The sequence below is a fragment of the Penicillium waksmanii genome (assembly GCF_028829765.1).
Source record: "Penicillium waksmanii strain IBT 27052 chromosome Unknown utg000002l:1.0-3326099.0:1.0-3328782.0, whole genome shotgun sequence".
NCBI lineage: Eukaryota > Fungi > Ascomycota > Eurotiomycetes > Eurotiales > Aspergillaceae > Penicillium > Penicillium waksmanii.
The window spans coordinates 1086770-1099955 of record NW_026643249.1 but is presented as its reverse complement, the minus strand read 5'-3'; the positions used below and the strand labels follow the sequence as shown (position 1 = coordinate 1099955).

Genomic DNA, 13186 nt, shown 5'->3' with positions numbered 1-13186 from the left:
CTTCGTCAAAATACACGTATGAAAGCATTTTTGGCCACTTACTATTTCAACAGCAATGACGATTCATTCCAAAGTGTACATCGAACATAATTGCAAAATTTCGATTTCTGTCTGATGTAAATAGACAGCAAGCATTAAGCAGTCAATAAATTCAGAAAGCCAACGAAGTTCAGTCAGATACTATAGCTATAATACAGGGGCTAGGTCCAGTTGGGACTTAACCAAGTCGTGCGGGTAGTAGGATGAAATAGTAGAATATACAGTAATCGCAAACGGACCGCCAATGTCGACATCAATACCATCACGTCGTGAGAATAAGGGAGCCAATCGAATTGTGTGTTCGGAAATTCTCCCAACATGCTTTTTCCGAGGTAGGAAAATGACAGCGCCAATTAGCTTGATAGAAAGCAGAAATGCGCTTGCAGATAGGACACATATGTCTATATCATCCATAAAGGTAACAAAAGGCTCCAACCATTTAAGAAGAAGTAGATAACAATGGTGAATCAGAATTTCCATTTCGGTTCGGCAATGGAATGTAACTGAAAGAAAGCTATGGTCGTTTTTTTTTTTAGCGATCTCTCAGCCAGACGATGTTTTTCTCTGAGATGCTGTTTTCATCGACCCTCATTGCGCGCAAAAGGGCTTCTCGCGGCATGCTTCCATAGAATACATCGTCATCAGGGATACCTGCGGAGCTCGGCGCGCCTTTGTGGACTTTTTTCTCGAGTGATGGGCCATCCAATGTAAAGCAAAGCTTATCTTGAGAGCTCGCTCGGTCCTTCAAGCAATCAGCCATCGAATCCAGACGCTTCTGGATGATGTTTGCCAGCTCCAGCGAGATGTCCCAATTGCGACCAAACATATGGACCGTTTCGAGAGCACCATTGATGAAGGAAACGCAGTTGGGCAGATCAACCAATAATCCAGCTGCACTTAGAACGTCCACGGCAGACAGAATCACATGGCCCAAGAAGGGATTCAGAAAGATTCCTCTGGGTGAAAACTCGGCAGAGCTCTGCGAAGCTTCTAGCTCTTTGGCGTATTGGAGAGTAGCCACGGCAATTCTCAATGTCTCCACTGCGTGGTATCGAGCTCGATGGACGTACTCGGCTAGCACGTCTGATCGGAGACTTTGATATCGGACGTTCCTGTAGAGCTTTGTCAAAGTGGCGTGATAAAACATATGCATCGAAACGAAGGAATCTGTCTTCTTCGTTTGACAGGCTCGCTCCAGGTTCGACGCTGAGAATGCGAGGTGTTCGGGTAGTTGTTTCGTCCAGTCGTCCGTTTGCCGGATGGCGGAAGTGTGGACCTCCTCGGCGAGCTGGGCGTACCTATCGGGTGGTGTGTGCGACAAACGGAAGATGTGATGAGACACGTCGCCCCAGACGGACAGGATCTGAATCAAATAGGCCATTGTGCTTAATGAGGATCGATCATCCTCAACGGAGAGGGTGCCTTGGTTAAGGATGGATTGGAAGTATGGGGCCGTCGCATATTGCTGCGCTTCGTAGATCTCTTCTCTGCATGGTAGGCGGATCAGGACGGATTCCGAGGAGATAGAAGTCGAGGATGCCTCCAAGAAGAGGCTAGAGACTCGCTGTAAAGGGTTTAGCATGTACGTTCCAAAATTGCATCATTATTTCGGAGAAAGCTCACGTCTAAGATAAATGCCACCCAAAAGGTGCGTCGGCGGCATTCCATCAAGGCTTGTGGGTGTAATCCAAAGTCACAGGCATGATTCTGGTCCACAACGACACCTCCAGATTCCATGTTATATCGCAGTCCAGAAACCGCGCGTGTAGCAGCACCAATTGAATCCCAAGACCCAAACAAGGATCCCGTGGCGTAGTACAACAGGCTCATGACGATATGGCTTTGCACGAGCTGCAGAGACAGCGTGTATTGGTTTTTCTGTATCGCAAAGCGAGCGATTCGGTAGTTTTGTTTTAGTGCTCCAATCTTGTCAGGTCGCTCCGAAAAAATTGATCCCAGGGCCAGGATTGCATAGAGTAACATCTTGTCCTCGTTGGATTTCGTGTGGCAGGATCTCAGCCAAAGAATGAAACGCGCATGGGGAAATATATGGTAAAGGCTGTCGTTGACGTTCGAGAAAAATGATTCAACATAATGGAGAGTCATCTCTGGGTCACTCTCATAGGGATCGATGTTATAGTAGCCGGCGAGTGGGTCGTCTGGGGTTATTTCCGGCAAATTCCCAATTATTTCCGAGTATTTCTGTCGACGATTGAATTCGAATTTCTTCGGTGACTGGGCTGCAGAATCACCTTCTGAATAATGACGCGGCATTCGATGTCCTCGGGCTCGGTAAACTCTCTCTGTATCCGTCTCGTGTGCGCCCTCGGTGCCAGGGGTAATAATAGCACCCTCGGAAATTGGAGAATGCCCACTTGTCCCTGGGAGAGAGGTAGCGCTCTCCGAGGCTCGCCCCATGTTGTAGATCGAAGGTGAAACCTCTGAGTGTCCCGATGGACCGGGAGAGAAATCCTCTCCGTCAACTCCTCCGGACATTGCAGTCGACTGAGATCCCCTGAAAGAGCGGATTCCGCGGGGACTAACCAAGGTCAGCATTAATTCTGTCCCGAAACACCACAGCTTAATTATGTCTCTGCATTACTTACGCGCTCTCAAATCTGCATTCGCGGCCAGACTTTTGGCACTGGTCACATTTTGGCAGATTCGGTTGACACTTGATCTTCTTCTCGCGACAGGTGAGGCATGCTTGGGCAAGACGCTTTCTTGGCTTGCCCGCCTTTGTTACACCCCAGTTAGCATTCACTGGGATTCCGTCGATGGTTTTCGGGACGTGCGATCCATCCGCATATACAAAGCAGAAGCCTTCACCATCGATATACTTTTCATCTACCACATGGGGCAGAGTGGAAGTTCGACCACTTTCGGGAGAAGAAAGCTCGCCGGCGGCGGGAACTGATTCATGCTGGAAAGTAGCAGCATGAAGAGGCAATTGTCGATTATGCATAGTTGCCGATAGGGGATCGCTGCGAGATGCGTGGTGAATCATGTCTCTCGGGCTTGCCATAGCTACCTGAGAGAGTGGCGGTAGACTCGGGGTATACGGCTGAGGTAAAGAGTCCGGGCGACCGGGTCTATCTTGTCCACCGAGTGGTGAAACAACGCTGGATTCATGTTGACGAAATGGATAAGCCTGATCGCGATGTTCAGTATGCGTTGGGGGAGCACTGTATGGCTGATGGTATGTCGGTGGTGAGGTTGGGCCGGAGACGGGCGTCAACAGGGACCTAACCGATGGAAGTTGTTGTGAAGGGGCTTCTGTAGATGGTGGTGTTCTTCCTGGTTCATGTGATTCTGTTTGTTGGCGCTGTCGTAAGAATGGATCTGATCCAAATTGTAGGGTGGCCGGTCGTGGAGGTGGAAGCTGGTAAGGGTTGTTATCCCCGGGTTCTGACCGATTAGCTCCTCGCTCCATGGGTTGCTCCGAAGACGCCGCATCTTTTCCGGGTAACATACGACCGAATGGTCCAACATAATAGCCAGACATTGCCGAGTATTGAATCGAAAGTAGGGCGATGCTAGATTTCACAGTGGACAACCAACTACATGACAATCCCAACCAGTAATAACAGCACTAGCCTGTTCCAAGTTGTAAAGTTGTACTTCGATGAAATTGATCCTTCCAGGTGATGTAATGGAAAAGGAGCACTCAGATATTCCAGAGATTTGAAAGTTGAAAGTTGAAAGTTGAAAGCTGCTCTCAGTTGATAAACGGTTCCCGAAGGTCCGATGCTCGTGCAGAGAGAGGAAGGGATAATGGCAATGATCTAGAACAATTGGAGATGATCAGTAAAAGGATCCAATATCATTAAACGTATGCAATGAACAAGCAAATTAAATTTCCCACCCACCAAATTTGCTTCTTGTCGTTCCAGGACGGTGATGGATGTCAATTAGATGCAGATGGGTATAAATGTTTGAATTAGATGGGCAATGGAAGCAATGATCGCGAAGACACAGGATATATCTGGTTGTAGACTTCGTAAGGATCACCAAAGACTCCAATGGCAAGATGTTTGGCGTCCCAAAGGATTCGATATTCCCGTGGCTAAACGGATTGAGTCCTCGGCACTTACAGCACGCGCTTTACGCCCCGTCGCGAGTACTATCCGGTGGAACTGAATCGAAAGGAAATTGAGACAGGTTCAAAAGACCAGCATGTCGCAAACGGCCCTGGCAGTCAGAGTCTTGGGTGCATATTCAGCATACCAGGGTGGCTGCAGGATCCCAGTGAGTTGCATGCGCTTCGAGGAGACGGTTCCCCAGAAGGATGGAGACGAGGGTTAGACGGCCGAGTCGCAAACGATCGTCGACCTCCCAAGAACGACGCGGAAGTCAGTCCGAATGAGTGAGGGTGAATGAACTATTCACAGACTGTCGTCAAAGGAAGACCGAAAAAGGAGTGCCAAGTCACACTTCCAACGCTCGCGTGTTCTTGTGGACCGAAGAGTCGAAAAGAGCCAGATGGACGACTCTAAACGTAGATCCACGATCCGAGATCACAACGGCCCCAGGGCGATACTAGTCAGAGTGTGCGAACCGCGAGATATGAGATATGCCCAGCGACGATAATGGAGTCGGAACGATCAATCCAGCAAGCCGATGGTGGCACACGGCTTGACTATACAGGGAAAGTAGCCTGGTCGCAATCACTGATTGCCACTGGTTGGTTGCAAGGGATCCTGGGAAAATAGCTAAAAGTAGCGTCCCCACGATAAATGTAAATAAACTAAGAAAATCCCAAGAGCGGTTTGCCCCGCGAGTAACCTTGAAGGGCGGTTCACTCCCTGGTGGATGCGAGCTGGATCCCCTCCCCCTGCACAAAAACACTGGGGCGATACCAGGATTCCTCGGTAGATGACGAGGAGGGGCCAGGGCCTGAAAAGGTTTGCACCAAAAAGAAAAACAAAAGGATGAAGGAGAAGCAATGAAAACTGAAAACCAAAAAGGAAGAAGAAGAAAACCAAAAAGGGAAAAGGACCGAACACGAAGCGAAACAAATCGAAAGGGGAGAGAAGAGAGGAGGGGTTCAACCTCACAACTTCAGAAAAGGGCCAGAGTCTCAGTATGTATTCTTGAGTACTGTACTCCGTACCTAGATACGGGGATGACGATGGATTACGCCCAAAATACTACTACATGTACTCGGGAATTCCATGAATTTTAGTTTAGCTACCATTCCGACTCTTGACAACCATACGATCGACGAGAGAGTGGGATCGATCTATACTCTTCTGGGTGCGCCCCGTCCGAGTAAATTCTCGAAGGCTCAACCCAAGACACATGGAAACATGGAAAATTCAGGATGAGACATGCCCCCCTCCTCTCCTCCCCGCCCGTCTTCTGCGTTTGCTTATGGTGTCCTCTAGTCTATCCCTCTGACCTGCAGGCGGCTCCTAACAGCGCCACCAGCTTTCGTTAGGCCAAGCAGGGCCTATTGGCAGAAGCCACCAACTCTCCTCCATAGGGTTATCGAAAAATTGAGGTCATCTACGCCAGCGCTGTCCGGTGGAGCAGCCGGTCCAATCCGATCATCGATTCGGCATTTCGGTCCTGCACAAGGGATCCTCCGATCATCCGTCCGGAGGCCCATTCATTACATACATCTGGGATGTATGTAGTATGTTGGTGGTTCCTCCCGAGGTATCGTGTCGTCCCCGGGCCGGCATTTGCAACGCAATGCCGTTAGAAATAACGCAGTGGAGTGGTGGCCCATCACGGAATTTTATTTTATTCCAAATTAACTCTACTTGCGCCCAGAGAATAAAAACAAATTAAGAAAAGAAAAAGAAAAATAGGCCCACTTTCGCGAGTTACCTAGGCCCATTCTTTACTCGGCGTGGGTGGGACAAGAAGCCTCCGGCGAAAGCCCCCCCGGTTCGTCCGGGAGACCCATGTATGGCTCCAATTTTTACTGCGTCTTTATATTAATCGTGCATCCTCCGTCTAGCATATTCATTCATGATGCAGCTTGTCGGTGTACATATACATGATGTGTGGGCTGAAAAAAAAATTGCCTCCACGTCTCGGCGGCCCCTGATCGACCCTTCTCTGCCCTTCAAGATCGATATGTCCGGTCAGGACGGGATGACCAAGCCATTGCCTATGATTGAGCATGTATAACTATGGCTTCTTTAGTTATATGGCTATATAGGTGGCTATACCGAGCCTATGATACCGATTCTGCTCCATGTGCAGTCTCGTGTTAAGAGAGCTGCAGCTTGAACACGCGCCCAACAGTGGTTCCAAAAATCCAGAATGTGGTCCATTACAACCTGATTCATCTTTTATTATTATCTTTGTCTGGTCTCATTGACCCATTGTTTCAACCCCTCTTCTTCTGGACTCTCTCTCTCTATCTCTCTCTCTCTTGTCTCGATGGTTTTTATTTTAAGTTTCCCCCCTCCCCCCCCCAGGCATCACAGCGGGTAAGATGGTCTTCAACGGCGGAATCAAGCGCCCGTCTGTCGATCGACATGAAGAAACTCAATAAAGTACTCCGTACAGTGGAGGAGCAGAGCAACACGACAGCTTGTTTTGGGCCCGAGATGATGGCCGCGAATACCCTCACCAGTGGGTCAATGGTGCCTTCGGCCGGTGGCGCGGGCGACTAGATGCCTAGTCGGGCAAATCCTCCTGGATCCAGTGCTGGGGCCGCAGGGCTTATCTCTCTTTTGGACAGCCTCTCTGTGAAGATCGCTGGATCGTATGCACGAGTGGACTGGGTGGATTCCGATGGGTTCCAATTTTTACGCAAGACCCTCGGTTGAGAGTCAAAATGGTTCGGGTCTTCCCTGATGCGCGCGGTGCGCTAAGTCCGACTTACTGGATAGAGGGCCTAAGCCGAGACCTGTGGCCCCCCCCCGGGTTGATTTGCACTTAATTATCAGTCGGGGTGGATTTTTTGGGTTTTTTTTACTCTCTCTTTTTCTTCTGTGCTCATTGTTGTTCATATTTTTTCTTTGCTTATTCTGATCTCCATAGAAGGTTTAAAGGTGTTTGCGGCCGATCCTCGGGGTCAAAAAGGCCTAGCCCGGCATGTGCAGATTCTGCTCGGCGCCCACGATGAGCTAACTTCAGATTTCAATGTTATTGCTTCAACGGCCAAGAAGAACAAGAAAGTCTAAATTTAATTTAGGAGTTTACCAATTCTCCAGCTCCCACTAGCTCCTACGGAGTCCTGACCTGCCCCGACTTCCCCATTCTATGCTTCATTAATTTGTATTGCTGACCATTTCGAGTAATAATCTCATGTATGTACTCCAATATCGCCCGAGGCAGTGACAGGGAACCCTGGTCTTTCCAAACGACGTGCTACCCAATGGGCCCGTCTGGAGGCTTCGCTCCACCCTGCCCACTCGACCACTTTACTCCAACGGCGAAGCACTCCGGAGTTGACCACGTATCGTGTCTCAAAAGTATGGCGATCTGATCTGCAACCCGTCATTTGGGATCCCCTGTGATTGCAGCCCCTGGTGCAGCTTCGTTCTACATATCCCGTATACACTCCGTACTATTGCGCCCTGCAAAAAGTTCAGTCTAGCCTAGCACCTAACCCCCTGAATTCTGATTTCGATTTTTCTTGAGATCCATGGATATTGAGGAAGAGATCTTGAAATCGGTATATCGAATACCTAAATCCATACTCCATACACCGGTGAAATAATACGGATGATCCCGGTCTTCGGGTCTTGATATGTCGCTAGAGCCCACCTAGAACAATGAGATCCGCGACGCCAAACGCCCAACCGGCATTTCTCCTGGCCTCCATCTGGTATTCCCACCCGAGAAAACTCGCAAGCCTCGCTGAGGACGGGTTAGGGTAAGATCACGCCATTGGCCAATTCATCCCCTCGGACCCAATTTTCTTCCGAACAAATACCGATTGCGACGTTGCGGAGTAGAGATTCGGGACGATGTGGCTATCAAATGCCGGGTGAGGGAGGGGGGGAGATTGTAGAAAAGCGAACGACAGACCGGGGGTCAAAGGGTCTGGGAGAGATTCTGACGCGCAGCGTCGGGTTGCACTCCTTCGGGTAATTAGGTTTTCTGGCTTCTCAGGCACCATTGAATCCTTGTCATATGCACTCGGCAGATGGCAATGTGATCCAGCGGAAAAGGACACGCCATCCATGCAGTGCTAAGAGTTTAGGGCAATGCTGCAATATAATCTGATGGAGCCAAAGTGGAGCGGTTGGTATTACTTGAGCCCGAAATATAGGTTTACAGTGGATTTCTGTACACCGAAAATCTCCAAACCTTAAGAATATGGCACGTTCCTGGAACCATCGTGGCACGCCCCTCTGTTTAGAGCAAGCTGTGCTACGACTCTGCATTTTACTAGTTACTGCAATGCTGGATGACTAGGAGATGTAATATTTTGCATCTCCTGTGCTCCCTTTTTACTCCGCAAGCTCCTAAAGTAACGCCGGCTGTGCTCCCGATTTTCCTTCAAGTTCCCCCTCCTCCCCCTGGACCGATTGTTGTTGGCTGAGACATGCACACCGCGGTCCGGCAGGTCTATACTTAGTGACAGCTCATCTGGGATCGACGAACGGAGCTCCGTTCCCTAACGGGTGGATTCAATTTCCTCCATAAAGTGTGGATTAAATACATATTCATCGGCTATGACTAAATACAACTAACTATCAGTGTGCATGCCCATAATTAACTAGCCCAATCTACGGAGTACAGGGTGTTATATAACAGAATAGACAGGGTTGTATTATCGTTCGGCTGATCCTTCCGGTGCTCGTGCCAGCTGTTCCTTTTACGTCCGACCGCAATTATGCTTACCCTTGGAGAATCGTGTCAAAAAACAGGGGATGTCTCGTGAACGTGGAAACGCAGCATCGGAAATTTATTCGGGTCCGATCCAGCCTCCGCGGGTTGATTCATCTCCCGTCTTTTGGCCTGAACCTGGGGAGACTGCAAGATTGACTCACGCTATTCCCTTGGAAGGATCTCGGTTAGTCCTGGTTTTCAGTTCAGGTTGCATCTGCCCGTTCGGCTCCCGTACATTTTAACTCATAGTGGGCTCGCTAGTGAAGAGGATCCACTGTAACTGCGGCTGTCTGGAAGCTTCACGGAAAGGCAGGGAGGGGAGTAAAATCTAACCTCATCCAATTAATTCAATTCATTCCATTAATTCCATTAATTCCAACGCAAAAAAGCCTCGGAGCTCCGGTCTAGTCGTAGTAGTCGTAGTGTAAAAAAAAGTTTAACAATGTATTTGCCTAAGGTGGAACTTGCACACGATGAGATCGTGTTCCTCGTGTTGTCATTGCGCATGAAGCAAACTCAATCCAGGTCATGATTGCCCCTTAGGTCCCCGACTATCGCCTCGCTTGAAGTGCAATTACTTTTCCACCTTACACAATACGGCAAGTGCGCACCGTCGGGCCTGACGTACATCATCTCCACTTGGTTCGACCATCAACCCCCTCAGACCGCGACACTATCAGCCGCGGACCCTGATGGTGCCCTTGGCGCCCGCGTTGCATGTCCGTGGATCTTCGCCTCTCCACTCGCTCGAGCTTCGCTTGGATGCCACTCCTCTTCACCCGCTCGCCTAGTCCAAATCTCGACGTTCGTCCGCGTCTGTGCTGTCGATTTTCCGATGGCGATTGCTCATCGCAACTCTCAGAGCCTTTTGGAGACGGCTTGAGAGCGATTGACACGGACGCGGACGCGGACACGGGCCCTGGTCGCGAAATCTGGGACCTCTTCGCGTGCACTGTACCTTTGTTGTCCTTTTGGCCCTTGGAATGACGGGCCTACGGGCCTCTAGGGTTCTGGGATCCGGCGCCTGCCGATGAAAGTCTAATAGATTGAGCTTCTAGAAGGCGGACCTCAGCTAACATGTGAACTGCTTCAAGCTAAGGTGTATCCGTACTCCGTACATATGTACGACATGGGAATGGTGGATGGATCGGAGCCTTGCGATGCCAATGTTCAGGAAACTTACGGTAGGAAGGACTTCCCTATTTCTCCGCGTTTCAAGTTAAGCGTGGTTCCAGTAATGAACTCTTGAGCAAGCTTGCACTTGGTGCCCAGGTGATTATGATCGCCGTAATGAACCGGGATCATCCTTGGTGACAGGTCGTCAGCCGGTCTTGTTCGGGGATTCGCTAATGTCATAAGACCCAGTTCAGGGCGACGCTATGGAGTACGGGGACGGGGTACTCTGGTTCAATTTTTATTAGTGTCGGGCGGTGTTTCATGTTGCTCTAAATAGCACTGCCACAATCGGTCAATCATTGCTTGTCTTCAACGGTCGGTATACGGAAAAACTCTGCACTGCCTAGGCAAGCATTGTCATTGCGGACATGTGATCGACATGCCTGACACGCGCTAGTACTACAACTAGTGCCTGCAAGAAGTAGACAACTGGCAAGGAGCTATGCTGGGCACCTAAGTGGCATTCAAGTTCATTTATACAGTAAAGACTAGTAGTTAGGTACTATCTGGTATTGAACACTCCAGGCCTGGCAAAAGGGCAACTCCTGGGGATAATGGATTCACGCTTGAAGATTTCAAGTTGCCTGGGCACCTGGGCCTGGAGGTGTCTAGAATTGGCCAACTTTAAGTTAAGCCCTGGAGAATTCAAGTTCCAACTTATCGAGATATATATTGTCTGTACAGGGGCCTAACCTTAGTAGCCAGCGAGTTGAAGAATGCCAAACCTTGGGGCCAACTTCATGCAAATGACCAGGGGCTGGTATGGAGGACCTTGGAAATGATTTGAATATAAAATCGAGACTACTACTAGCTTTCTCGGAGAATAACCAAATTAAAATCGATATAACTCCTAAGCTTTCGGGTGTCACATGTTATATTGAAGATCATGACAACCCGAAATATCTTACTCCGTAGATTGCTTCATGACAGAACTCAAATAGATGACGATGCTCATCAATGGATAGAATGAAAAGTACTGGACTCAACAAAGATGATCCCTCCATTTGGTTTCTGACTAGCAGTGCTCCCCCCCAAAATCCATTGCACATATTTCCTGGCCTCGGACTGTGACGCAGTGGGTCCGCAAAACATTTAAGTACCTTGCGAATTTTTCATGTAAAAAGTTTCCACTGTTAGTATTAACCGCCAATGGAGATCACCCTTGGAAGATCATAGTCTGTAGATACCTTGAGAGTAACTTCAAGCTGGATATCTAAGAATTACATAGTACTACGAGGATCGACGTACCACTGGAAACCTACAAGAGAATACTGTGTGATAATAAACCGATCATATTATACTCCGAGACCTTTGGGTATTGCAAAAAACGCATTGATTCATTTTTGCTCTGTAAACTACCATTTTTCATCGTTCAACAAATTCGTAGAGAAGTCCATGCAAGCATGCGCTTACTCCTGAGAAAGAACGTTGTTGAAGGCATCACCAGCGCGAGTAGGCTTGCCCTCCTCAACCTTGGTCTGGCCGAGCTTCTGCTTGGAGTAGGCAGCGGCGTAGGGGTTGAGACGGAGCATGACCTGCTTGTTGCGGAGAGGGTTCTTCTTCTGGACAACACCACGCTTGGTGCGGGCCTCGCCCTTGGGAGCGCGGAGGACGGACTGGATTTCAGAAGAGTTGATGAGGCGGGCCAGGTCGGCGTTGGCAACGCTGTTGGAGGGGAGGAGGAAGTCCTTCTTGAGGGCCGAGGGGGTGGTGGTGGAACCGTAGACCTTGTCGAGGGCCTCGAAGGCGGAGGAGGTCCAGACGAGGAAACGACCGACGTGACCACCGGGAGCGAGCTGAAGAAGGTTCAGGGAGAAGACGGAGGAGGTCTCAACACCGGGGATGTTGCGGAAAGCCTTGACGAGCTCCTTGCCGTCGGTCTCGGGGTTGTAGACAACCAGAGGACCGCGGCGCTGGCGGAAGCGGCGGTTACGGAGCTTACCCTTACCAGCACGGAGCTTCTTGGACTTCTGGACCTTGACGAGCTCGTCACCGGCACCGATGGCCTGGAGGAGGGCGATGGCGGCCTTGGTCTTGGTCAGAGCACCACCGAAGGTCTTGGACTCAACAACGAGGGGAACCTCGGGGACCTTGGCGATGCGGTGGCCACGGGCGAACAGAAGAGCGGGGACGGAAGAGGCAGCCAGAGCAGAGGCGGTAGCGAAGCGCTTCTGGTTCAGGTTGATCTTCTGGTGCCACTTGCGCCAGACCTTGGTAGGGGCGAACATACGACCGGAACGGCACTGGTTACCGAAGGCAGCCTGACCGGCACGGTGAGTACCACCACCAGAGACACGGGGGATACGGGCGACAGCACGACCTATTGAATATCAAAACGATCTCGTTAGTGATCCGCCATACCAATTGCAGGGTCTTTTCGACATGAAAATCCTTCTTCCTTAATGGGATCGTCCCATCTTGAAAAGTCTCCATTCCAAGTCGAAAATTTTCAAGATCTCCACGTACCGGTACCCCAGGACTCAGCGGAGGTCTGCTCGCCGGCCTTCTCGCTCACGGCATAGGGCTGGCGCTTGTTCTTGGCCATACCGGCGTGCACCTGCCTGTAGGGAGAGTTTTCGTCAGCATTTCCACCTCCAAAAAGACCTTCAAATATGCGGGTTGGCGTACTGGACAATGTCCGAACGGATGGGCGCGGAGAAAACGGAGGGCAGAGCCTGGGTGGCCCCGGAGGCCTTGCCCTCAGCCGTGGCGATGGAAACGGTGGGACGAGACGCCATTGTTGTCGGTCGATGTCGATGATGAGGTTGAAGACCAAATGTTTCCCAACTGGGCTTCACCTGTGGATTTTTTCGCTTACTGAAGCTGCGGGTCGTGGGTGCGGCAAGCCCTAGCCCTCGTTCCCTCTTCGGGACTGCCTAGTCACGTTAGTTTCCCGCACGGGCCTCATTATGTCATCCACTTTACCCCACTCGTGGTTCTTGAATGCCTTACATATGAGGCAGAACTGAACTATACACCATTACCAATTGCTAACAGGCCCATATTCAGTCCTCCCCTTGAACATGGACTATCTCAACTCATGATGATTCATTTCTTGGAATTAAGAGTCACCCAAAACAATGAAATGGGCTGACTTACCGCCAAGATACCAACAGTCCGCAGGTCCATCTTCTAAGCGCCGACCCGTTCTTGTGCAACGTCAATCACA

At 50.0% G+C, this 13186-nt stretch overlaps 3 protein-coding genes across 3 annotated transcripts; 1 reads left to right on the top strand and 2 right to left on the bottom strand.

Annotated features, from left to right (window-relative positions):
• Positions 1-571: 571 nt before the first annotated feature.
• N7481_002083 (Zn(II)2Cys6 transcription factor) lies at positions 572-3544 on the bottom strand (the record flags this gene model as incomplete). Its single annotated transcript, XM_057261302.1, has 3 exons — positions 572-1603; positions 1663-2578; positions 2646-3544. 3 exons carry the CDS (start codon positions 3542-3544, stop codon positions 572-574), a joined length of 2847 nt encoding a protein of 948 aa, XP_057126234.1.
• Positions 3545-9283: 5739 nt separating this feature from the next.
• N7481_002082 (uncharacterized protein) lies at positions 9284-9724 on the top strand (the record flags this gene model as incomplete). Its single annotated transcript, XM_057261301.1, has 2 exons — positions 9284-9336; positions 9385-9724. The coding sequence occupies 2 exons, from the start codon at positions 9284-9286 to the stop codon at positions 9722-9724; spliced, it is 393 nt and encodes a 130-aa protein (XP_057126233.1).
• Positions 9725-11426: 1702 nt separating this feature from the next.
• Positions 11427-12755, bottom strand: N7481_002081 (60S ribosomal protein uL4; the record flags this gene model as incomplete). Its single annotated transcript, XM_057261300.1, has 3 exons — positions 11427-12337; positions 12484-12578; positions 12646-12755. The coding sequence occupies 3 exons, from the start codon at positions 12753-12755 to the stop codon at positions 11427-11429; spliced, it is 1116 nt and encodes a 371-aa protein (XP_057126232.1).
• Positions 12756-13186: the final 431 nt, after the last annotated feature.